At 44.9% G+C, this 25861-nt stretch overlaps 1 protein-coding gene across 1 annotated transcript; it reads right to left on the bottom strand.

Moving 5' to 3' along the window:
- Positions 1-25861, bottom strand: LOC141191532 (gastrula zinc finger protein XlCGF66.1-like). Its single transcript, XM_073661424.1, has 7 exons — positions 25723-25861; positions 6837-6984; positions 6528-6707; positions 6321-6444; positions 6139-6236; positions 5850-5940; positions 1-2876 (listed from the first exon to the last, which is right to left on the bottom strand). Exons 2-7 carry the CDS (start codon positions 6912-6914, stop codon positions 2566-2568), a joined length of 882 nt encoding a protein of 293 aa, XP_073517525.1. The 5' UTR covers positions 6915-6984; positions 25723-25861; the 3' UTR covers positions 1-2565.

The following is a 25861-nucleotide window of genomic DNA, read 5'->3' as shown; positions in this document are numbered from 1 at the left end:
GCAAAAAACACCAATTTTTATAAAACATTAAGCTTAAGATTAAAAGGGGTGCCCAAACTTTTTCATATAACTGTATATGAAAAAAAGGGGGGAGGGGAGGAGAGAAAGATTAAAAGAGGAAGTATAGACGGTAGATAGTAACGTCTACCTCTCAGTGTCTAAGAAGTATAGATTATGAATATATCGAAACAGTAGGAAATTGCGAAACAAGCAGATCCCAATGCAAGTCCCTAACTGGGGGTTGTCTTTACAGGCGTAAGTCAAACCTTCAGTCCTAGGCTTCCTATTAGTGGAAACCATGGAATACATAGCGAGTAAAGTAATACAGCCTGATATTACAGTAATATAATGTGAAGTCAACTTAAATGCCGTTCTAAGATATGAAAGGAGACATTATGTATAGAGGAAGAGTGGCACCTAATGCTCTATTTACATATATCTTATATGCTTAAAGAAATAAGTAAGCATCGGCAAACTGTCTCTCATCAGGGAAGACAAGATTCATTTCAGGAGCTCATATGATTGGCAGGTTCCTTTCTCGTCTGGGTGCATCACCATAAAGTTCCTGATCCATTGAACACCTTCTGTGACGTGCTGGAACGCTCTGTGGCAATGGTGGAGCAGGTGGCCAGTCAGATATATGGATTCTGGGAATGTCCAGGACATCACAGAAAGGTCTCGTCACTTTAATCTTTCAAAGTATACAATGTTCCATTTTTTTTGGACCTGCAGCTGGAAAGGTACCACAGGGGTACATCCGGCCATTTTCCCGGATGGCATCAAATAGTGGTTTCAATACCCTTCTTTTAGCAAGTGTCATTCAGGATAGATCTATGATCGATTGTATACGTTTTCCATTGAAAATCACCAGGACCCAACTCCGCTGCTTTCCTCACTACGGCCTCTTACATTGAAAAAAATGTATGTGACAGATAATGTCCTTTGGATGCTCAGGATCTGAACCATAATTGCCTAATGTATGGTGCGCCCTGTCGGTCTCCAGCTCCTTATCAATAGGATCACCAAGGATATTATTGATTAATGTCAATAGTGTTGGCATAATCACTTGTGCATTGATGCTTTCAGGTATACCCCTTATCCAGATATTATTGTGATTTTCATGGCCATCAACCAAATTAAACAGACTGTTTATTTATGAGCATTTTGATGGTCCACGTCTTGTAGGACATCAGCCTCTAATCTCTGTACCTTGTCAGTAACCTGTGACAGGCTAGAAGTGAGGGGACGTATTTCAGTTTTGTATGTGGTCTCCAGCCTTTGTATATATTGCTGCATCTATTGTTTAGTAGGGATAGACGCAATCTGATATACAAATAAGTTATGTTGTTCTCCATATCAGAATTCCCTGTGGCTGGGGGGTAAATGTCCCTGTGAAGCAAGCACTGCTCAGTATGTGGGTTTCGGTGAGAGTACAGGGAGATTTATGGAGCTGTCTGGCATCATGAGGGTTAAGACTGCTTCTTGCTGAGCTGAGGCAGTAATAGCTCTGGAGCAGGAACATAAGACCTTCCATAATAAACTGCATACCAGACATGCTGACAGAGGTGGAGGACCTCAGATTAACCTCTGATCTCTTCTTTCTTTCCTATATCAGACGTCATGTTTGAGGCTGTAAATTGCTTATAATTCCCCCAGGAACACGGTCTGAAGAGAGTGTTTTCATTGTGTGCCTTCTCTCGGTGCTATGTCCATGCCATGTCCTTCCTGTTGATGTTCAATACATCCAAAGGTGGCGTTGATTGGAAGCAGGATTGTGTGATGTAAGAACCTTATGTGAGCACTGGAAACACAAGTGACACCAATGGAACGGTGCCAGAATGGGAGGTGCGTATCATTGTTTTTTATTTTAACATGGCCAAACATGAGGAATGAGAAGGAGTCGTCCTAGTAGTGGAAAACCCCTTTAAAAAGATACAATTTTAGATTAGAATGAAAAACGCCTCTCCCCTGTGTGACTTCTCTGAAGTTTAAAAAAAGTTGATTTCCAAGGAAACCATTTCCCACATTAAGAACATAAAAATGTCTTCTCTCATGTGTCTGTACTTTGGTGACTAAGAAGTGATGATTTATTCACAAAACATTTTCCACATTCTGAACATAAAAAGGCTTCTCCCTTGTATGAGTTCTCTGATGCTTGTTAAGATATGATTTATCAGCAAAACATTTCTCACATTCTGAACATGAAAAGGGCTTCTCCCCTGTGTGAGTTCTCTGGTGATTAACCAAAACTGACTTCTGGATAAAACATTTTTCACATGCTGAACAAGAAAAAGGCTTCTCCCCTGTGTGAGTTCTCTGGTGATTAACCAAAACTGACTTCTGGATAAAACATTTTTCACATGCTGAACAAGAAAAAGGCTTCTCCCCTGTGTGAGTTCTCTGGTGATTAACCAAAACTGACTTCTGGCTAAAACATTTTACACATTCTGAACAATAAAAAGTCTTCTCCCCTGTGTGAGTTCTCTGGTGATTAACCAAAGCATATTTCTGGCTAAAACATTTTCCACATTCTGAACAAGAAAAAGGCTTCTCCCCTGTGTGGGTTCACTGGTGTTTAACCAAATCTGATTTCCGGCTAAAACATTTCCCACATTCTAAACATGAAAAAGGCTTTTCCCTTGTATGAGTTCTCTGATGCTTGTTAAGAGTTGATTTATCAGCATAACATTTTCCACATTCTAAACAGGAAAAAGGCTTCTCCCCTGTGTGACTTCTCTGGTGTATAACCAAACCTGATTTCCGGCTAAAACATTTCCCACATTCTGAACAGGAAAAAGGCTTCTCCCCTGTGTGAGTTATCTTATGTCTGATAAAACTTGATTTCAGCTGTCCCTCTGATCTGCTGGTACAGTCATCTGGCAAGAATAAAATCAATCATTATTTATGAATAACATATCCTTAAAATTTATATTGATGAATATTTCTACTTCAACGCTCTTCAAAAATGCACTTTATGTAAAAGTATCATTATCTACCAAGAAAACATCGCAGAAAAATCAACCTTACCAACACCAATCAGATAACAAATGCACTAGCAATTTAGTGTTTGTTGGGTGTACTGGGGTGTCTGTCCATGTGGGGTGCACTTATATAGTGCTGGACAGCCCCCCTGATCTAATAGTATGGGCATCATCACTATCCTAAGCCAGACACTGCATCACACCTACCTGTGTGACTGGCGTCCTATGCAAGCTTCATCTGTGTGCATCTTTAATACTAGGCAACCACCCTCTCCATGAATTGGTAGGTTTGTGAGTGGTAGCTTCATCAGTATTTTGCACCTGCGCTGCCCCCACCTTTATCATGGGGGTCTTCGGCATCCTGTAGCATTTGTTATATGATTTGGTGTTAGTAAGGCTGTATCTTTTTCTGTGATTTTTTTAATTTTGCCCTATGTTAGCCGTCATTATTCACCAAGACAATAACAGTTCACAGTGTAATAGAAAACCTCATAGGATGAACCAGTGGATCGTAGTGTCCAACTGTTTGTTAATTCTGCCTCCCAAATATGGAATAAAAAGCCACCAAACAATGTTATGTAGGCAAAAATAATATCAATAAAAACTTCTACTAATCTCACAAAAAACAAGTCCCCACTCAGGTCCATCACCTGTCAATGGAAAACCAGAGGTTTCCACATTATTAGTGGCTCAAAGGCTTTTGAAAAGCAACATGGCTTCCATAAACCAATCCAGCAATATCCGCTCCCCCAAAGTCAGATCTCCCCCTCACTTCTGAGCCTTGCAGTGCGCCCAAAACACATTTAGCATCCATGTATTTAACATTACTATAGTGAGAAGAACCCACTTAATTGATGGTGTGTGTCTCCTGGAGCACAATCTGGTCACTAAGTGTTGGGTAATGAAACTATATATTTGTAATTTTCACTCTCCAACATCCACTGCGTGCTAATTTCTGGAAAGTGCCTGTGGAGTCAAAATAGTCACTACTCCTATAGATTATATCACTGAGGGTTATAATTTCCAAAATGGAGTCACTTTATGGGGATTTCTACTGCTCTGGTTTTCGGCAATTTGGTCACATTAGGGCTTCTACAAATGGTGGGTCCCATCTCCTCTGGGATCTGCTCCTGCGACGTCTGCTTCTCTCACCAGGAGCCGCCTTATTCATCCTGCAGGCGCTGGTGATGGAGGATACATCAGAATTAGAAGCTCTGGGCGGCGCAGGCTCTGTCCAGGGTTGCTAGGACCAGTAGTACCATCCAGTCTGGCAGTATGCTTCAGGCAACTCGAAAGCACCGCATCCTACTAAAGCTGGAAGCATATTGCCGGAAGCTGCCAGATACAGCCTTGTTCTCCTCTGGTTCAGTCCTCTGTGCTCAGCTCCCGGGTTGTGTATTTGTTTCCTGTTGTGACCTCGGCCCGTTTACTGACTACTTTTGTGTGATTTTGTATTTTCTCTGACCTCCATGTTCTGACCCGGCTATCTGACTATTCTTCTTGGCATCTCACACCACAGAACATTAGGTAACACGGTGGCCCAAGCCTAGGGGTCTCTGTCTAAGTCCAGATCCATGTAGAGGGGTTAAAGGCAAACCCTGGGATCTGGATAATGGAGTAGATAGCGCTAAGCCTGTTTGTGGTGGCCATCTTTTGAGCTGCCAGGTGACAACGAACAGTGCCCCCAATACATTGTGTCTGCACACTATCCCAGCAAGATCTGCATTCAAATAGCTAAATGGCGCTCCTTCCCTTAACCTGCCATGTGCCCAGACAGTAGTGTACAGCTGTATATAGGGTATTGTCAGATTCAAGAGAAGTTGGAATATTATTTGTAAGATCCATTTGTTTCCTATTATCCTTTGTGAAGTATTCCAAAGTTATCACCATATAAAGTCACACACTTCAGATTTGAAAAATGGGCCCAGATAGGAACACAAAACTGTCTGCAGGAAGGGGTTAAATCAGAGTATTTTGGGCACTAACTACTGTAGTCAAAACTGTGAGTAACAATAACACATCTACTGAAATGATCAAACTCAACAGTCTCCATCAGTAATAAATGAGTAACTAGTGGTGAAACCTCTCTGGGGTAATTAGAGTATGGGGCTCGGGGGCTCTTGGCAATCTAAACTATCGTAAGGGACAATATTTTCTGTCAGATGAGTTTCAAGAAGAAATATTAGACGTTCAAAGAGAACTTGTTATAATAGTGCAGAGATGAGACGTCTTAAATTTAGCTTAGAGATATATCATGGCACAGGTGTAATTTTTTTTGTTGTTTAGTTTATCACAATCCTGTTTGAAGTTAGTCGGTTTTAAAAGAAATTCAAAAGTCAGGATAAAGGGAAACTCTGTTGTTATTGTACAGAAATTCACACTTGGCCCTCACTGCACATTTAATGTTGTTGATCATAAAAGTGAAGTTTGGCCAGAAAGACTGGACCTGGCCTTGTAGGGACCATATGAGGACATTCAGCAGCATAGAAGGGAGAGAAGGTAGATTCATCCAATAATATATCAGGGATCTAGGAAGCCAACAGCATCATTACACTCCACTTTCTCTTACAGTCCCATCATAATATTTTTCTTCAAGTGATTTTCTGGCTTTGTGGTTTACAGATCTGGGCTGGTAACGTCTCCTAATCACACGGAGTAGGTGGATCCTCCAGGTTGTAAGTTCTATGGAAAAGGGTTTCAAGGCCCAAATCATTTGAACAGTTTTGGGTGGAAGAGAATGTTGTGGTCTAGAGGCAAAATGGTGATCACACGATTGTGATACGGCCGGACTCCACCACTGATAAAGCAGCCACAGCCGGTGACTGAGAAGAATCTGTGACTTCTGTGCATTTAGTGGTTACTACTCACCTGGGTAGTCATATGTAGGAATCTCCTCTTTACACCATTCATCACCCCTCACATATGTCTCTATAGTATTAATATGGGTCAGATCTTCACCCTGAAACAAATATTGTAAAAGTCACAGACAGATGGAGAAGTCCCATCTATGATCAGCTTTAATCCTGCCATCTCCACCGTTCTCATTACACAAATAGAAAACACATAATACTGGTGGATAAAACAAGACTGAACACAAGACCTTCACAGCCATCTACACATCATAGGGGAGATCTCATGACACCTTCTCTCCATCTACCTGATGATCCTGAGGAACATTGGGATCTTCTTGTTTACAGTCCTGTGGAAGAAGAGGACAGGGACATCTGTCTGGTGTTGTCCTCTTACTGGATAGATCTGGAGGAAACACATACAGGGACTGAATTCATTCTTTACATACAGATAATTATAGGCCGTGTGTATTTAGTCCTGTCCTATTACCTGGTGATGTGAGGGGCTGGGGAACCTCCATCATGACGTCCTTGTACAGATCTTTGTGTCCTTCTAAATACTCCCACTCCTCCATGGAGAAATAGACAGTGACATCCTGATATCTTATAGGAACCTGACACATACAATGATACAGTCATCCCCCCGATCCTTTCATTGTGTTACTGTATAATTTCCCAGTATTCCCAGCAGTGTCACCTCTCCAGTTAGCAGCGCAATCATCTTGTAGGTGAGTTCTAGGATCTTCTGGTCATTGATGTCCTCATGTATCAGGGGGTGAGGTGGAGGCCCAGTGCTTGGGCTCAGGGGTCTTCCCCATCCCTCAGACACAGGGTCCTGACAGCGCTCACTAGAGGTTTTCTTCACTACTGTGTAATCCTGGTTATGGAGAGACACATTAATAAATCTCACTACAGACATTTCCAGAGTCCTCATCTCTCCAGTTCTGTCCATCTGTTATTCCCATAGATAAGAATGATGTAATGTGACGTCATCAGAATCTCTCACCTCTCCAGTAAGCCGGAAGAGGATCTCTAGGGTGAGGTGTAATATCCTCTCCACCATCTTGTCTCTGTCCAAATCCATCTTTGATGGGTAAAATCAGGAAAATCATCTTTAATAGATCTTCACTGAGAGGATCTGATATTGTAGGGACCTGAATGAGAAGAAGATGAGCTGATGTAACATCATAAAAATCCTGTGTAAGAATACAATTACTGGAGATAATAAATGGAAACATATGAGGAGATTTATTATTTTACAGTATTTCGTTTTCTTTTTTACATCTAGTAATAAAACCTATATATTTTAGGCCACAGACAACAAGCAGTTTCTTCCTTGGAGTCGGCAGCTGAATACGTTTCTCATAGACTCATCTTCCATAAAGCTAATTCTCGTCTCATTTACCGACACTGGAATCGGCATTAGCAATACTGCAGGAGATATTCATTACACGTAACATGAGAAATAACTACTTCATGAGGACGACATCTTCATCTTCTACTACGGCTCTAGAAACATATTTAGCCAGAGTGCTTCACTGACTACATCTCCACCGGCCGTCTATATGAATGTTTCCCGTCTTCCCTGGACAGTAATCTTCTATCACATTAGATCTCATGTTTGATTCACACACAGAAGTTTGAGGCTTTGACACATGGTAAGGTATTTAATATTATACAGAGTAGGGCTATCCCGAATGGGTTCACCTTGCCATGGTGGGATAGCTTTCATGCTATTTTTGATCAAAAACAGACAGCCGGGGGGAGGGAGCCGCCTGAAAAATGCTAGAGTTTCCCATAGACTTACATTGGGCTCGCTGCTCGGGTCGAGCACCCGAGTATTCCAATATGCTCAACCCGAGCATCGAGCACCTGAGCATTTTAGTGCTCGCCCATCACTAGTTCTGAGTTTAAATCCCTGGTGCAGAAAAAATAAGCTTTTGTTTTTTAAACGATGTTGGCTAGCACACAAACTTCACTGATGCTTGGCTTTGATACCTGACTTTTCTCACACATCAGAATAAGAATCACAATTACTAAGCATTATCATGGATAATCTCATAAGCCAAGAAAAACCTGTAGGGACACTGAACTTTTTATTATTAATTATTATTATTATTACTATTATCCTTTCAAACCAAAACTATGTGACACAGATGCCTTACCATTAAACTGTAGGTTCATTATTTGATTATTTAGGTAGTGATATATAATTATAATAATTACATAGCAAAAGTAAATTGGGAGTTTGCAGCCAGTTCTTGTGTGGATGGAAAGAAAAATTGACAATAAAGAAATGTTATCATTAGACCCCTTTAAGAAATTATGCAAATGAACAGTCACTTGGAAATAGATATGTAGTAAATTAGTACCTCCCAATTTACTTTGGCTATGTAATTTACCATGCAAATACACAGCGTGTCTGAAACTCTTAACACGTCAGGATGACAATCAAAATGTCAGATATTAAAAGTAAAACACCCCTGTAGTTTGTGTACTAAACAGGGATAGTTAAAAAAAAATAATAATATTTCTATTGGGATTTGAACTATGACACTTTAGTTTCAGAGGCTGATGCCTTACCATTGAGCTATCCAGGCAAGTGATAGTAACTGGCAGCTTTTCTTGTCTTATGAGATCAACCATGAAAATACTCAGGGTGACTAAAAGTCATTGTGATTCTGATTCTGGTGTTTGAAAAAAGTCACACATCAGACTCACACATCAAAATCAAACATCATTTGAATTTGTCTTGCTTGCAGTCTGTGCATAAGTTCCAATGAGTTTCCATCAGATTTGCACTGAAAAGCATATAACCAGATGGAACTCCTAGGTTTCTTCAACTGAGTTAATAGCTCAGTGGTTAGTGCACTGGAGTCTTGATACAGAATTTTAGGTTCAAGTCCCAACAGCGAACAGTGACTTTTTTTTTTTATTATTATTATTATTACTACAGTTGTAAAAGTCACTTATCAAAATCACTTTTCAGAAACACTTGTCAGACAGGGTATTTAGCATCAAACTGACATCATTATGATGTTTGATTTTGATATCTGATCATGTCCTAAAATGGACACTGTACTCCTGTGACTGTGTTAACCCCTCTAGTTGCTGGATGCTTCTGGAGCACAACACTTCCTGTCTCATGTGCTTGTGTTACTGCTAATAGTTGCTGAATGCTTTTAAAGCAACAGCACTACTTCTGCATGTCACACTCTGCAACAGCACTACTTCTGCATGTCACAACGGGCATTGCAGAAAATGACCTTGGTGGATGACGTTCAGGCCTTCCTAACGTTGTTTGAAAGGGTCGCTGAGAGGGAGAAACTTGCGCCAGAGCAGTGGGCTGAGGTATTGGTGCCATACTTGACGGGAGAGCCCCAGAAGGTGTACTATGATTTAGCTTTGCAGGACGCCAAAGGGTATGGCAAGTTAAACACTGAGATTCTCGCCCACTTGGGGGTGACAATGACTATCAGGGCGCAGTGGGTTCACCACTGGGGTAATCACCGGGACAAACCACCTCGCTTCCAAATGTTTGACCTGTTGCACCTGGTCCAGAAGTTGCTGGTACCGGATTCCCCTACACCCGCGCAGATGGTAGAGCGGGTGGTGATGGACCGGTTTGTGCACTCCCTGCCAAGGCCCATACAGGCTTGGGTTGCCCAGGGTGATCCCTGGAATGCGGATGACCTGGTTGGACTGGTCAAGAGATACCAGGGGGTTGAAGGTTCCTTGGGAAGGCAGCCCACTCCATACTGGGGTTCCCAACAGGGGGCGGAGACTCAAAAGGGGGTGAGCCATCCAAGGTCCAAAGGGGCGGGGGAGGTGGTGCCTAAGGTCCCTACAGGTGATGTTGTTTACTGGAGGTGCCACGGCCCAGGCCATATAGCCGCCCATTCTCCGCTGAGCCGATGGACTGCAGCATATGACGCCATTGTTCATATTAAGCTTATCCGACCTGCAGTGTGAAATGTCAACCCAGCGAGGGGCCACAAACATGTTCTGTGAAGGCGAACAGACAGGAGGTAACGGCACTGCTAGAATCCGGGAGTCTGGTGACCCTTATGATGGCCACCCTTCCTCTTCAAACGATCCCGGGGAAAAAAAGTTGGCATTCGGTGCATTCATGGTAATGCTAAGGACTAGCCCATGGCCAGAGTAGACATTGAAATGGCTCACGGTACTGAGTCCCACGAGGTCAGCGTCATTCAGGACTTGTTGCACCCTATTACTATAGGCTGGGACTTTTGTTTGTTTTGGGATGTGTGGGGGAAGAGTTCCGGGTTTGCTGGCTCAGATAAGAAACCAGTTAACCCTGAGGAGGTATCACCACACCCAGAGTCAGACAGGTTTCTCTTTTGTGTCCTTGTTGGGGATAAGGAGGTAGTGCCCCCCGGGTCTGCCATTCCGGAGTTAGGGGTGACCAGCGAGAATTTTGGGCTTGCCCAACACAGGGACCTAACTCTGAAGGAAGCCTTTAATAATGTCACTGCTATAAATGGGGTTACACAGGAGCCGGGGGCTGACACAAGGTTTCCCCATTTTATGATGAGTGGGCAGTCGTTGTACCGGGTCAAGAAAGTGAGGGAGGAGCGAGTGGAGCAGTTAATAGTGCCGGGCCCCTATAGACAGAAGGTGTTGGACATGGCCCATTGACATGTCTTGGGGGGGATATCTGGGAGTGGAAAAAACACAGGAACAGATTGTGCAGAGGTTCTATTGGCCGGGATGTAAGTATTGCAAGTCTTGCCCTACACGCCAGTTAACCGCCCCCACCTCTCACTTTCAAAGTCCCCTTGTGCCTTTGCCCATTATTGTAGAGCATTCAAGAGAATTTTTATGGAAATTGGTTGGTCCCCTGATTGAATCTGCTCGTGGGCAACATCAATATACACTGCTCAAAAAAATAAACGGAACACTCAAATAACACATCCTAGATATGAATGAATGAAATATTCTCATTGAATACTTTGTTCTGTACAAAGTTGAATGTGCTGACAACAAAATCACACAAAAATCATCAATGAAATCAAATTTATTAACCAATGGAGGCCTGGATTTGGACTCACCCCCAAAATTAAAGTGGAAAAACACACTACAGGCTGATCCAACTTTGATGTAATGTCCTTAAAACAAGTCAAAATGAGGCTCAGTATTGTGTGTGGCCTCCACGTGCCTTGTCGAAAGGTTTAACAAGACTTTGAAGAGTATGCTGAGGAATGCCATAGAAAGGGCCGCAGAGACTGGGATTGTCTCCTACCGTATCTCTTGTTCTCCATCCGAGGGGTTCCACAGGTCTCTACAGGGTTATCGCCATTCGAACTCCTGTATGGCTGACATCCGCTGGGTCTCCTGGATGTTGCAAAGGAAACCTAGGAAGCGGAGGTCTCGCCCCACAGGAGCGTCATCGCGCACGTCGCTCTGATGCAGGAAAGGATTGCGAAGGTGATGCCCATTATGAAAGAACATCTCCTCCAGGCACAAGAAGCTCATGCTAGAGTCTACAACCGGTCAGCCAGAGTGATCCAATTCAATCCGGGAGACCGAGTGCTCGTGCTAATTCCTACGGTGGAAAGTAAGTTCTTGGCCAACTGGCAAGGGCCGTATGAGGTGGTGGAAAAAGTGGGTGAAGTGAACTACAAGGATCATCAACAGGGACGACGTAAGCCGTACCAGATATATCGCGTCAACCTCATCAAGCCGTGGCAAGACAGAGAGGCTGTGGAAGCTCCATGCTTGCTGGGCAAGCCAGAAGGTGACGTTGGAGGAGTCGCAATAGCGGAAATGCAACCGAAGGCCCAGAAACAGCAGTGTCGAGAGTTGTTGCAGAAGAACCGGGATCTGTCTACAATAATGTACTGCACCTACGCTACTTCTCATGAGCTAGAAGTCCAATAATGTCCATTCCCTAGTGTGCATGTTCGGAAGTGACGTATTTTACACTGAAACGCTAGATAAACATGGAATCAATGGCACTATATAAAGTAATAATAATAATAATAATAAAAAACTGATTGCCGCCGCTTCACTTGTACCTGTGACTGCGCATGCCCGTAGTTATCATTCCACACTGGAGCGCATCTAGGATCATTGTCACGAATGCGCATGCCCAGATGTCTGCGTTCCATGCCGGAGCGCATATGGTATTGGATTGCATTCCATCAAATGAAAAATCCTCTCTCTGAGATCAGCGTCATGGGAGACTAAAAACAACTATTGCACATCCTCCCATCATGCAATAGGCATGTAGATCTACTTTATCACTACAAAAAATAGGGGATGATGGCGCCCAGTATATTCCTAAATGGTCAAATTTGACCACTATTGCATAATTAGAGATACATAAGGAACACCACACTTGTTAGTTACTAAACAGTATAAGTGGGATATAACTGATAAGAAATAAGAAATAATTCTGATATAGAAGCTCAGATCTCTTGATGAAGTAAAACAATATGTGAACCTCATTCACAGGGAACTGAGCAGCAATGGGTAGAGTATAAAATCCAAAAATGTAATCCAGAATGGGGCTGTATTCACACAAAACAGGCATAGGAAATTTGCTCATTGAGTTCCTTTGGAGCTTGTGAATCCAGTCTGGAAATCCATTCACTTTCCATTTTGAGGATACATCTATTGTGATCACCTCCTCTCACATTGGGTTTAACCACCTCAATGATATAAGAGGAGATGTCTCCAGTTTCACCTCAATGTGCACTGTTCATGTGTCTCACTAATGAGGTGTCCCGGCCATGACGTATTTTGCCCAAATGCCCCCCCACAATCCTCTTGGTCGTGCATACATAATCTAGGGGGCAGTTGCATGTGGCCACATATACAAGTCCTGAGGTTTTACAGTTGGAATAATCCCTCTGGAAAAAGGCTTCACCTGTAGATGAACTTGAGAAAGATTTATATGGTCTCATCCAATTACATGTACAACTTTCTCCACAACTAAAGAAACCACAGATTCTTCTATCTAGCCAAGACCACTTGGGTGCAGGTTTTTATAGAAACTATGCACTAAACGGTCCCTAATTGACCAACCCTTTATGAAAGTTATTGTGGGAGTAGATCCCACAGCACCCTCAGGTCCGGGTCGACCACAAGTACATACTAGTGTTTTCCGAGGATATTAACCCCTTAACAACATCTGACGTACTAATACGCGTCTGTGCCCTGGGACTTAAGAGCCAGACCCGTATTAGTACGTCATGGCGATCGCGCGCGCACACAGGCTGTGCGGGCGCGATCGCCGCCGGGTGTCAGCTGTGACAATGTGCAGGGAGCGGTCCTGCACCGCTCCCAGCACATTAACCCCCGCTATGCTGCGATCGAAATCGATCGCGGCATTGCGGGGGCAAGGGGAGGTGATCGGCGATACTCACCTCCTCTTCCGGCTTCCAGCGCAGTCTGCAAAGGCTTCCCGGGTGTTGCCATGACGACCCGATGTTGTCATGACAACATCCGGGTCACCAGAGAGCAGGAAGATTGCTTGGACATGCGCAGTGCATCTCCAAGCAATCTTCACATTGTGCACCGCTGACAGCCTACATGGCATAGGGATGGTGCTCTGTCCCTATGCCATGCAGGCGATCAGAAAAAAAAAGTGAAAGTCCCAGAGTGGGACAAAGTAATAAAGTGTATAAACTGTGTGAAAGTGGAAAAAAAAAAAAAAAAAACATTTGCAAAAATATAAAAAAAATAAAAAATAAATAATCCACCAAAAATAAAAATATAATTATAATGTACCCATCAATAAATATTATTATAAAAAAAAAAAAAACAAAACAATAAAAGTACACATATTTGGTATCGCCGCGTCTGGAACAACCTGACCTATAAAACTGTCCCACTAGTTAACCCCTTCAGTGAACACGGTAAAAAAAAAAAAAAAAAACGAAGCAAAAAACAATGCTTTATCACCATACCGCCAAACAAAAAGTGGAATAACATGCGATCAAAAAGACGCATATAAATAAAAATGGTACCGCTGAAAACGTCATCTCGTCCCGCAAAAAACAAGCCACCATACAGCTCCATCAGCCGAAAAATAAAAAAGTTATAGCTCTCAGAATAAAGCGATGCTAAAAAATATTTTTTTCTATAAAATAGCTTTTATTGTGTATAAGCGCCAAAACATAGAAAAATGATACAAATGTGGTACCGCTGTAAACGTACTGACCCGAAGAATAAAGCTGCCTTATCAATTTTACCACACGCGGAACAGAATAAAAAAAAAAAAAAAACAATTCCTGAATTGTTGGTTTTTGTTTATTCTGCCTCCCAAAAATCGGAATAGAAAGCGATCAAAAAATGTCACGTGCCTGAAAATGGTACCAATAACAACGTCAAATCATCCCGCGAAAAATGAGCCGTCACATGACTGTCTGCCAAAATCTGGAAAAATTATAGCTCTCAAAATATGGCGATGCAAAAACTAGATTTTACAAAAAATGTGTCTTTTAGTGTGTGACAGCTGTCAGTCATAAAAACCCCATATGATTCTGGCATTGCTGTAATCACACCGACCTGAAGAATAAAGTCGTCTAATCACTTATACCGCAGAAGGAACAGCGCCAAAAATAAACTCTTGGGTTAGGATTGGGTTAGGGCTGGGTTTGGGGCTAGGGTTGTGCTGGGGCTAGGGTTGTGCTAGGGCTAGGGTTGCGCTATGGTTAGGGTTGTGCTAGGGTTAGGGCTGGGGTTTGGATTTTTTTCAAAAGTAAGAAAAAAAGATGACGATATGGCGACTAGTGTTGAGAGCAAGTGCTCGCTACTTGAGTTTGCATCGGGTGCTCTGGTATGCATTGAGTATCGTGGGTATTTGAGTGACATGCTCGAGTCTCTGCCCCATATGCTTCGCGGCCAAAAAACTTTACGGGGATTGCCTGCCATGCACGAGCGATCCCCGCATGTTTTTTTTTGGGTATCTAATAACCGTGAAACATGCGGAGCAGGGACTCAAGCATGTCACTCGAGCACACGCTGTACATGGTGCATACCTGAGTACCCGATGCAAACTCAAGTAGCGAGCACTTGCGCTCAAGAATAATGACAACTTATTCAATATGATGACCTAATGTAAATAAATTCTGTGCCGTACCTCTGGGTTTAAAATGTTCACTATACACCTTAATAAAATCCTTGAGGGGTATAGTTTCCAAAATGGGGACACTTGTGGGGGAGCTCCACTGTTTAGGCACATCATGGGCTCTCCAAACGCGACATGGTGTCCGCTAACAAATTGAATGGAAAATCGGCTCAAATTGTTAGCGGATGCCATGTTGCGTTTGGAGAGCCCCTGTGTGCCCAAACATTGGAGCTCCCCCACAAGTGACCCCATTTTGGAAACTAGACCCCCCAAGGCACCTATCTAGATGCATAGTGAGCACTTGGAACCCCCAGGTGCTTCACAAATTGATTCGTAAAAATGAAAAAGTGAAAAAAAAAACACTTTTTCATTTTTATGAATCAATTTGTGAAGCACCTGGGGTTCCAAGTGCTCACTATGAATCTAGATAGGTGCCTTGGGGGGTCTAGTTTCCAAAATGGGGTCACTTGTGGGGGAGCTCCAATGTTTGGGCACACAGGGACTCTCCAAATGCAACATGATATCCGCTAACAAATTGTCGGCTCAAATTGTTAGCGGACACCATGTTGCGTTTGGCGAGCCCCTGTGTGCCCAAACTTTGGAGCTCCCCCACAAGTGACCCCATTTTGGAAACTAGACCCCCCAAGGCACCTATCTAGATTCATAGTGAGCACTTGGAACCCCAGGTGCTTCACAAATTGATTCATAAAAATGAAAAAGTGTTTTTTTTTTCACTTTTTCATTTTTACGAATCAATTTGTGAAGCACCTGGGGGTTCCAAGTGCTCACTATGCATCTAGAAAGGTGCCTTGGGGGGTCTAGTTTCCAAAATGGGGTCACTTGTGGGGGAGCTCCAAAGTTTGGGCACAGAGGGGCTCTCCAAACGCAACGTGGTGTCCGCTAACAATTTGAGCCGATTTTCCATTCAATTTGTTAGCGGATATCATGTTGCATTTGGAGAGTCCCTGTGTGCCCAAACATTGGAGCTCCCCCACAAGTGACCCCATTTTGGAAACTAGACCCCCCAAGGCACCTATCTAGATTCATAGTGAGCACTTGGAACCCCAGGTGCTTCACAAATTGATTCATAAAAATGAAAAAGTGTTTTTTTTTTCACTTTTTCATTTTTACGAATCAATTTGTGAAGCACCTGGGGGTTCCAAGTGCTCACTATGCATCTAGAAAGGTGCCTTGGGGAGTCTAGTTTCCAAAATGGGGTCACTTGTGGGGGAGCTCCAAAGTTTGGGCACACATGGGCTCTTCAAACACAACATGGCGTCCGCTAATTATTCAAGCAAATTTTACAATCAAAAAGTCAAATGGCGCTCCTTCCCTTCCGAGCCCTGCCGTGCGCCCAAACAGTGTTTTTTCCCCAAATATTGGGTATCTGCGTGCCCAGGGGAAATTGCACAACAAATTTTGGGGTCCATTTTTTCTTGTTACCCCTGTGAAAATAAAAAAAATTGGGTCTAAAGTAACATTTTTGTGAAAAAAGTTAAATGTTCATTTTTTTCTTCCACATTCAAAAAATTCCTGTGAAGCACCTGAAGGGTTAATAAAGTTCTTGAATGTGGTTTTGAGCACCTTGAGGAGTGCAGTTTTTAGAATGGTGTCACTTTTGGGTATTTTCTGTCATAAAGACCTCTCAAAGTGACTTCAAATGTGATGTGGTCCCTAAAAAAATGGTTTTGTAAATTTTGTTGGAAAAATGAGAAATCGCTGGTCAACTTTTAACCCTTATAGCTCCCTAACAAAAAAAAATTTTGGTTCCAAAATTGTGCTGATGTAAAGTACACATGTGGGAAATGTTATTTATTAACTCTTTTGTGTGACATATCGCTCTGATTTCAGGGCTTAAAAATTCAAATTTTGAAAATTGCAAAATTTTCAAAATTTTTGCCAAATTTCCATTTTTTTCACAAATAAACGCAAGTGATATCAAAGAAATTTTACCACAATCATGAAGTACAATATGTCACGAAAAAACAGTCTCAGAATCAGGGGGATCCGTTAAAGCGTTCCAGAGTAATTACCTCATAAAGTGACAGTGGTCAGAATTGTAAAAATTGTCCTGGTCATTAACGTGCAAACCACCCTCGGGGCTTAAGGGGTTAAAGGTAAGGTCACTCTGATTGTGACAAGTTTCTATTACTTGTGTTATCCCATATTTTTCTTGCTCTCTTGGTTAGGTATGGAGGAGTGTCTGTCCCTCCTGTTTTTCTGCAAACAATCGTGTGGAATCCAAAATATACTATGGGTACCTTTTTCCTTGAATTTGGTGTTCATGTCTATTGCCTCTTTATTAATATCTGTGACATTAGAGCAGTTTCTACTCAACTGTAAAAATTAGCCCTTGGATATTGCTTGTTTTTTTTTTAGTAATTTAATAGTTTATTAATGCTCATAGGTTAATGGTAGATGAGTGTCCCTAGGGTCCCATCCTGTTCTTTCTTGATTGGTACATCCAGGAAAGGCAACTGGTAATAATTAAACTCTGATATAAATCTAAGGCCCAGTCTATGGATATTGAGTTCCCTGACAAATTCAAGAAATTGTTCACTCGTCTCTGACCAGATGATAAAAATGTTGTCAATATATCTATATCAAACCCCAATATATGGATGCCACCACTTATGATCATCCCTGAATATTGTGGATTCCTCCCACCAGCACAGGAATAGGTTAACATACGAGGGGGCACAGGAGCTCCCCATCGCAGTACCCCTGAGCTGGTGGAAGTACTTCCTGTCAAAAAGAAAGAAGTTGTAAGAGTGAATTTTAGAAGATCCTCTATGAAGTCATTATGTCTGCTACACTCTATTGATCTCGATTTCAAGAAACAACTTACTCCTCTGATACCATCATCATGCGGTATATTACTGTACAAAGCCTCGATATCTAGTAAGGCCTGCTCCCCTACATGCAAGTATACATGCTCGAGGGTCTACATGTAGGGGAGCAGGCAAAGGGAAAACCAACTCCAGAGGGATTATTCCAACTGTAAAACCTCAGGGGGTACTGAGGGAACATTATACTGTGTGTGGGGGGATGGTGGTAGTGTAGGAATATAATATACACCTGTTTATATGGAATGTGTTCATTCCCTTGTAATCTTGATATATTTCATGTTCATCCCATGTGCAAGATACACAAGAAATCCATAATATCTCTCCATATGTTTGGACCTGTAAGTTTTTGTGTTCATTCTTTTTATTTATTCCTGATCTTCATTCTTTTTAGTACGTCCGGAACATTAAACTGTGGGGGGGGCATCATACATCCTGCATAAGGGGAATAATGGGGGCATCATACATCCTGCATAAGGTGCATAATGGGGGCATTACACTGTGTGGGGGCATCATACATCCTGCATAAGGGGCATAATGGGGGCATTACACTGTGTGGGGGCATCATACATCCTGCATAAGGGGCATAATGGGGGCATTACACTGTGTGGAGGCATCATACATACTGTATAAGGGGCATAACGGGGGCATTACACTGTGTGGGGGCATCATACATCCTGCATAAGGGGCATAATGGGGGCATTACACTGTGGGGGCATCATACATACTGCATAAGGGGCATAATGGGGGCATTACACTGTGCGGGGGCATCATACATCCTGCATAAGGGGCATTACACTGTGCGGGGGCATCATACATCCTGCATAAGGGGCATAATGGGGGCATTACACTGTGGGGCCAGTAAAGGGGTCCTGTACTATGAGAACAATACGTTTCCTCCCTTCCTGTCTCCATAGTTGGGTCGTATGTATCTATTACAGGAAACAGAACAAAAACCTTATCTATATATATAATTGTCTTATCCCGTCTGTCTGTCTGTCTGTGTGTCTGTCTGTCTGTCCAGGAAATCTCGCGTCGCTCATTGGTCCGGCAGTGGCCAATCAGCGCTGCGGGATTTCTGAAAAAAGATGGCGGCCGTTAGCGGCTCATCTGCGGGACGGAGCTCAGCGGCGATGCAGCCGGGAGATGAGCGGCGTGTAGCAGAGCCAGGTGTGTACGGAGCGGCCAAAAGCAAAGCCCACGAGGTGTGAAGAACATACAACCCCCTAAAGTGACCCCATTTCGGACACTGTACCCACGAGGGAAGTCATCTGAGGGTGTAATGGACGTTCTTACATTCTTATCCCACAGGTGTCTCACTGATTTCTTTACCACTCGTTTGTGTGTAATGGTAGACTCCATACTAAATAAGGAAGGAGTCACTGACTGTGGTGGCCCCTCCCCGGGCCGTGGCAATTGGTGACCCCCCTTCGCTGCCCCTTACTGACCAGTGATCCTGAAGCCCCCGGAAGGATCCAATGAAGCGAAAGGGGACGCTACAAGCCGTCCCATGGATACATAAACACCGGGACATCCCACGTTACTTCCTTTCTTTGTTGGTCCCAGACTGGAACGTCATGGAGAATTCAGGATCAGGTCAGATTACTGAGGCCCTAAAGGCTGGGTTTGCACAGGGGGGCGAGCGCTGGTTACAGGCCCTCATCTTGGGGCTCAGCGCTCATCCCCCTGGCCCCAGCTCTAATTCCCCGGATAACCCTTCCCCTGGCCCTCAACCCCTTAAGGGTACATCACATCCCCCAATCCCCTCACCCCTTGGGCCCACTCACTCACCACTCAGCGTGCTGCATCCGGATCCTCTGGGACGAGGGGCTGCAGTTCTGCCGCTGTCTGGTCCTGTCCTCCATTCTCGCCCGGCCGCCGCAGACGCACAGCTGCAGGCCACTCATCGTGGCTCACCCCCTGTCTCGCACGACGTCGCGGCAGAGCGAGCATGTGGGGCGGTTTGGCAGGCGCCCCCCGGCGTTGGACGGAGATCGGCTGCGGAACCTCTTCGTGCTCTTGCCGGGGCGGGGGAGCGGGGGTCCGGAGCGAGGCGGTGTGTTCGCGCCGGCGTAGGGTTGGGGGGGGGGGGTTTCCTCTCGGCGGTCGCGCGCCGGAGCAGGGAGGCGGGCGAGCCACGCGACTAGGCTGCAGAGGCATGCTGGGGGAGGAGGAGCTAATGTACAGGAAGCGCAGGTCACGCCCCCAGTCCAGAATGCCGCGCGACGGAACAGGAAGCGGTGGCTGGTGCAGCGGTGGATCCTGCGCCGCACTCACAGCTGGCACGGGGCTCCGCTGCACTAGTCTACGATTGTGGGGTGTCTTCTGTGTCGGCAGCGGGCACAGCGGGGATTCAGGTCTCCTGGCTGCCGCCGGTGCTGAAGACAGCACCGAGCATATCAAAGCCCAAACCCCTAAAAACTCCCATCCCGCATCCTGCCGAAGGGCACCCTGGAGAGCGGAGGTCCAGCAGGCACTCCCGCCCTCCAGAGCGCTTTAGGCACAGCACCCCGCTGCCACAGAAAAGAAGTTGCGGGCCATACATTTATCCATCACCTCCCCCTCAACACACAGCAGGGGCTGTGGCGGAGCACAGCTTCGGACAGGAATCCTCTGGCGGGAGCTGTGCTCTGCCAACCCCACAAACACCCCCTCCCCGCAGAAAAACCCCTATTAAAAATAAAAGAAAAAGTTCCCAAAACAGCACACATGACCCTACACATCCAGGGGACATGGCTGCCCCTGTAATCACCGCAGCCCATCCAGCGCCCAGTCAAATGATCAATACCATATACCCCTTTGATAGCGCAGCGACGTACGCGCCTGACACCGATATAGCATCACCCTCTAGCTGGACACAAATAGCACCGCCACATCCCGGTGGGACACATGTATACTGCGCAGAACCCCACATACACCGTCAGGGACACAGAGACTCCAGGTGTACTCGCTGCAGGCGAACTCGCTGTAGTTCCTCCTCGACAGATCTACATCACAGCACACAAGTCACCGGCAAAGGAAGAGGTCGTCGCAAGCAAAGCGGAGATCGGCATCCCACAGGAGGGGTAACAGTTCGCGGTCCTCAAGGTGGCGCTCACCATCCTCCGCATCAGAGATGTCGGGCGCAACGTCAAACCACAGCTGCTTGCACCGATCCCGTCCTTCGGGGGGCAGAGATGATTCAAGGGCACCCTCCAGAGCTTACAGCCTGCACGATGAAGCGATTTCACGTAGGTCTACAAGCAGAGGCACGCAGCTCACCCCGAGCGAGACTGGTGTCGAAGTCCCTCCAAACATCGGAGTCCCTCCTCCAGCCGCAGAAATGGGTGAGTGCAATATAAGTATAACTGAAATGGGAAATATTAACAACAACTTAATAACGGCCCTTAAGGCCATAGTCTAAAAACTATCCGCGCCACCAGGTGTAATACATAATTCTACTAAAACAACTCCACCATTAGCCAGTGTACACAAGGACGCATTCTTTTGCGGAATTAGCCCATTAGGCTCACACATAGACGAGGAAACCAGAATGAAAATATGGAATAATGACTACATCGACATTTGGTCACTATTAACCACTGACCAACATACTATAGACAAAGAGAGAAGGGTAGCCGACCGACCATTCGACAGAAACAGACAAAAGGTCGCAAAGACAATGAGCAACTGGTTACAGGCGTTTTCTGTGCTGGGTTGCATCATGGGCCAAAAGCATCCGGAGCGCTGCTCGGAACTATTCATATACCAGGATACGGTGTATAACTCGTACAAAGCACACGGCGGTTCAGCATGGTGGCGCTACGATGAGGAGTTCTGGAGGCGGTTGGCTCTGCAACCACAGCTAGGCTGGGGGGTAAAAGCTACAGACGTATGGTTGCGATTAATGCTGTCACAGAAACAACATCCCTTTACAACAACGGCTACTGGACAACCGGCAACAGCAGGCCAAAATTCAGTGGTCGTACGTAGACCAGGGGCCTGCTGGCAGTTCAATGAGGGACACTGTCGTTTCTACACCTTATGCAGATATAAACATGAATGTTCAGCCTGCGGAGGAGCCCACCCTGCAGCGAGATGTTCTCGTCCCGCAAGCAAATTATCAATTAAACTCCCACAGTCACAAGCCAAGGACCCCGGTGAGCGTAAACGCGATGGGCCCCTGGCTAGACCAATATCCTAAGAAAGACACAGCGGGGCAGTTACGTTTTGGTTTCACATATGGTTTTTTCATCCCTTTCAAACTTAATAAATCGCCCACCTTTGCAAATAACCTTAAATCTGCAAAAGAACACCCTGAAATACTTAGACAAAAAATACAAAAAGAAGTAGCTCTAGGCAGAGTGGCGGGCCCTTTCCCAACACCACCATTCAGTAACCTAAGAGTTTCCCCTCTAGGAATAATACCAAAAAAAGAGCCAGGTTCATTCCGGCTTATCCATCATTTATCTTACCCAAAAGGAGAGTCTGTAAATGACAGTATTACGTCAGAAGATGCCTCGGTCACCTACGCGTCGTTCGACAGAGCAGTAATGTTAGTACGCGATGCTAGGCCCGGAGCGCTCCTCGCTAAATCCGACATAGAATCCGCTTTTCGCCTACTACCGGTGCACCCAGATTGCTACCACCTGTTGGGATGCCAAGTGAACAATGAATACTTCTACGACACTTGCCTCCCAATGGGTTGTTCAATTTCTTGTTATTACTTTGAACTATTCAGTTCCTTCCTAGAATGGGTGTTGAGGTATGAAACCGGCAATAGGTCTGTCACACATTACCTAGATGACTTCCTATTCGTCGGACCAAAAGACTCAAATCAATGGCAATCATTACTTAACGAATTCACAAATATCGCTCAACTGTTCGGAGTCCCATTATGCCCTACACAAACCATAGGCCCCACAACAAAGCTATCGTTTTTAGGCATCAAAATCGACACCACAGCAGGGTTGTTCCGCCTCCCAACGGAAAAAATACAAAAAACATTACACCAGATCGAGGGATTTTGCGCGGTACGGAAAGTAACTCTACAGCAGATGCAAGTATTACTAGGTCTCCTCGTGTTTGCCAGCCGGGTGATGCCAGTCGGAAGGGTTTTTTCTCGTCGTTTATCCCTTGCAACAAAAGGTTCATTAAAACCGAGTCATAGAATCAGAATCACCAGGCAGCTTCGAGCGGACTTAGAGGTGTGGAAAAACTTCTTACAATCATTCAACGGTCATACGTTATTTATGTCAGCAGAACAGTCCAACACTGAACTAAGATTATTCACCGGGGCGGCAGAAGCGGGCGGATATGCAGCGATACTAGATAACCAGTGGTGCACAGGCTTATGGCCTCCATATTGGTCTGAACAAGGATTAACAAAAAACCAGACACTCCTGGAACTCTTTCCAATATTGGTAACAATAGAAATATGGGGCACGTTCCTAGCTAACAAAAATATACGCTTCATAACAAATAACACCAGCCTAGCGCACTGCATTAATAAGATGGCATCATCGTCTCTCCCAGTGCTAGGCCTACTGCGCCGGCTAGCATTCCTGTGCCTAAAACACAATATATGGGTTCGCGCGAGCTACAATATTGAAGAGTCTAATGCTGCTGCTGCTAACGCTTTATCACAATTCAATTGGCAGGTTTTCAGAGAGCTCCTCCCCAACGCCCACCCGTCGGGCACCAGTTGCCCACCCTCCCTATGGGATATAGTGGCGAACAGCTGATGCCATTAATCAGAGCATCAGTCGCCCCGTCAACGTGGAAAGCATACGGTAAGGCATGGGGAGAGTGGACACGATTAGTAGCAGGCAGACGGGTTGACATATGTGAACAAGCCAGACTAGATGTAACCATAGAATTTCTCCACCAACTAATGATGAGGGGCATATCAGGGGCGTCAGCACAGCGGTGGCTAACTGGAGTGGCATTTCACTTTCAATTACTGAATTGGGAAGATGTGACAAAAAGATTCATCATCAGGCAAGCCTTAAAAGGGTGGAAAAGAGGTCAGCCAAGTCAGGAGTGCAGACGTCCCGTGTTAATAAAACTGCTGTCAGAAATCATATCCCTAACACCAGTAACACGCCACTCACAATTTGAAGCAACACTAGTGTCTACTGCATTTGCGATCGCCTTCTTCGGGGCGCTACGCATAAGCAAATTAGTCCCCCGATCCAAAATCACCACCAGTGGAGGCTTATTACACCAGGACGTAGTCATAGCCAATAATGCAATACGCATACGCAAATCCAAAACGGACCTAGCGGGCAGGGGCACTTGGGTGCTTTTACAACCCACTAACAGTATACTGTGTCCGGTAACAATAGTAAAAACATATACAGCCATCAGGCCACAAAGTAATTTCTTCCTATCACACATTGACGGAACTCCATTATCAAGATACCAGTTCCAAGCTATATTTAATAAATGCCTAACATCAGCAGGGAACCACCCCAAAGATTACGGGACACACTCATTCCGCATAGGCGCAGCCACGGAAGCAGCTAAAGCAGGACTGTCAGAGACGGAAGTTCAGAGGATAGGAAGATGGCGATCCGCGTGTTTTGCAAGATACATAAGACCGGACTTGTTATCCTAACGTGGTTTGTTTCTTTTACAGGTGACGCTAAGCCAACAGTGTGAGTGATAGGCCACTCGTATATATATTGGGCAGAAAAAAGGGCGAAAGTCCGCCCAGGCGGGAGGAATATAGGGTTTCATAACACATATTTCAACTGGAGAGGTATTAGAGGCCTGCGATGACCACATGTACTAATGGAGGTAATCGACATAGGCAGAGAAGCATCAGGTCCGGTCATCTTAGTTATACACGCCGGGGGAAACGACCTCGGTCATTACAAAAGTGCAGAACTAATGGCAATAATGAAGCTAGACACTGAGCGCTTCAGAGCATTTTTTAGTAAACTAACTATAGTATGGTCAGAGATTGTGCCGAGAGCTGTATGGAGAGGTGCGAGAGACATCACGGCCATCGAACGGACAAGGAGGCTAAGAAATATTCGGATGGCAAAATTTGTAAAGGAAAGAAGTGGTGTAGTGATACGACACGAGAGCTGGAAGGAGATAAAACAGGCCTCATACGGCCCGATGGTGTTCATTTAACGGATATTGGACTGGACATATTCCTGTCAGGACTCCAGGACGGAGTGGAACAAGCGTTAATGATGATGATGGGTGGGGGTCGGAGTCCTGCCTACGAGTATGCAGGATCCTCCGTGGCCTGGAAATAGAAAGGACATGTTGGAAAGTTATTCTTGTTGGCCAACTTGCCGGTGTGGAGACACAGGGCATGCTGCAACAAGCGGAATTATTTTTGGAAATAAAATGCCTTTCTAATGGAATGAGTTAAAGAGTTAATAAAGCTGTGACCGATCCTCACCCATCCAGTTGTAAGAGTTACATTATTGTATTGTTAAGGAAGGGGTGGCGGTAGGGGGGCTGAGCGTCTGGGTTTGGTTGGGGGTCCCCACAGTCTGGTAGACTCCATACTAAATAAGGAAGGAGTCACTGACTGTGGTGGCCAATATCCGGGCCGTGGTGATTGGTGATCCCCCTTCGCTGCCCCTTACTGACCAGTGATCCTGAAGCCCCTGGAAGGATCCAATGAAGCGAAAGGGGACGCTACAAGCCGTCCCATGGATACATAAACACCGGGACATCCCACGTTACTTCCTTTCTTCGCTGGTCCCAGAGTGGAACGTCCCAACCACCCTCCCTGATATGAAGACTGTAAGAAGGAGAATCATAGAATTTTTTAAAGTCACAGCGGCCTGGAAATAGAAAGGACATGTTGGAAAGTTACTCTTGTTGGCCAATTTGCCGGTGTGCAGACACAGGGCATGCTGCAACAAGCGGAATTATTTTTGGAAATAAAATGCCTTCCTAATGGAATGAGTTAAAGAGTTAATAAAGCTGTGACCGATCCTCACCCATCCAGTTGTAAGAGTTACATTATTGTATTGTTAAAGAAGGGGTGGCGGTAGGGGGGCTGAGCATCTGGGTTTGGTTGGGGGTCCCCACAGTCATGGCTGTTCTGTGCGCACAGGACCTGTGATGAGGTCACAGGAG

The sequence above is a fragment of the Phyllobates terribilis genome, unplaced genomic scaffold, assembly GCF_046119375.1.
Source record: "Phyllobates terribilis strain yellow unplaced genomic scaffold, ASM4611937v1 Scaffold_47__1_contigs__length_9908305, whole genome shotgun sequence".
Taxonomy (NCBI): Eukaryota; Metazoa; Chordata; class Amphibia; order Anura; family Dendrobatidae; genus Phyllobates; species Phyllobates terribilis.
This window is presented reverse-complemented; position numbering and strand designations above follow the sequence as displayed.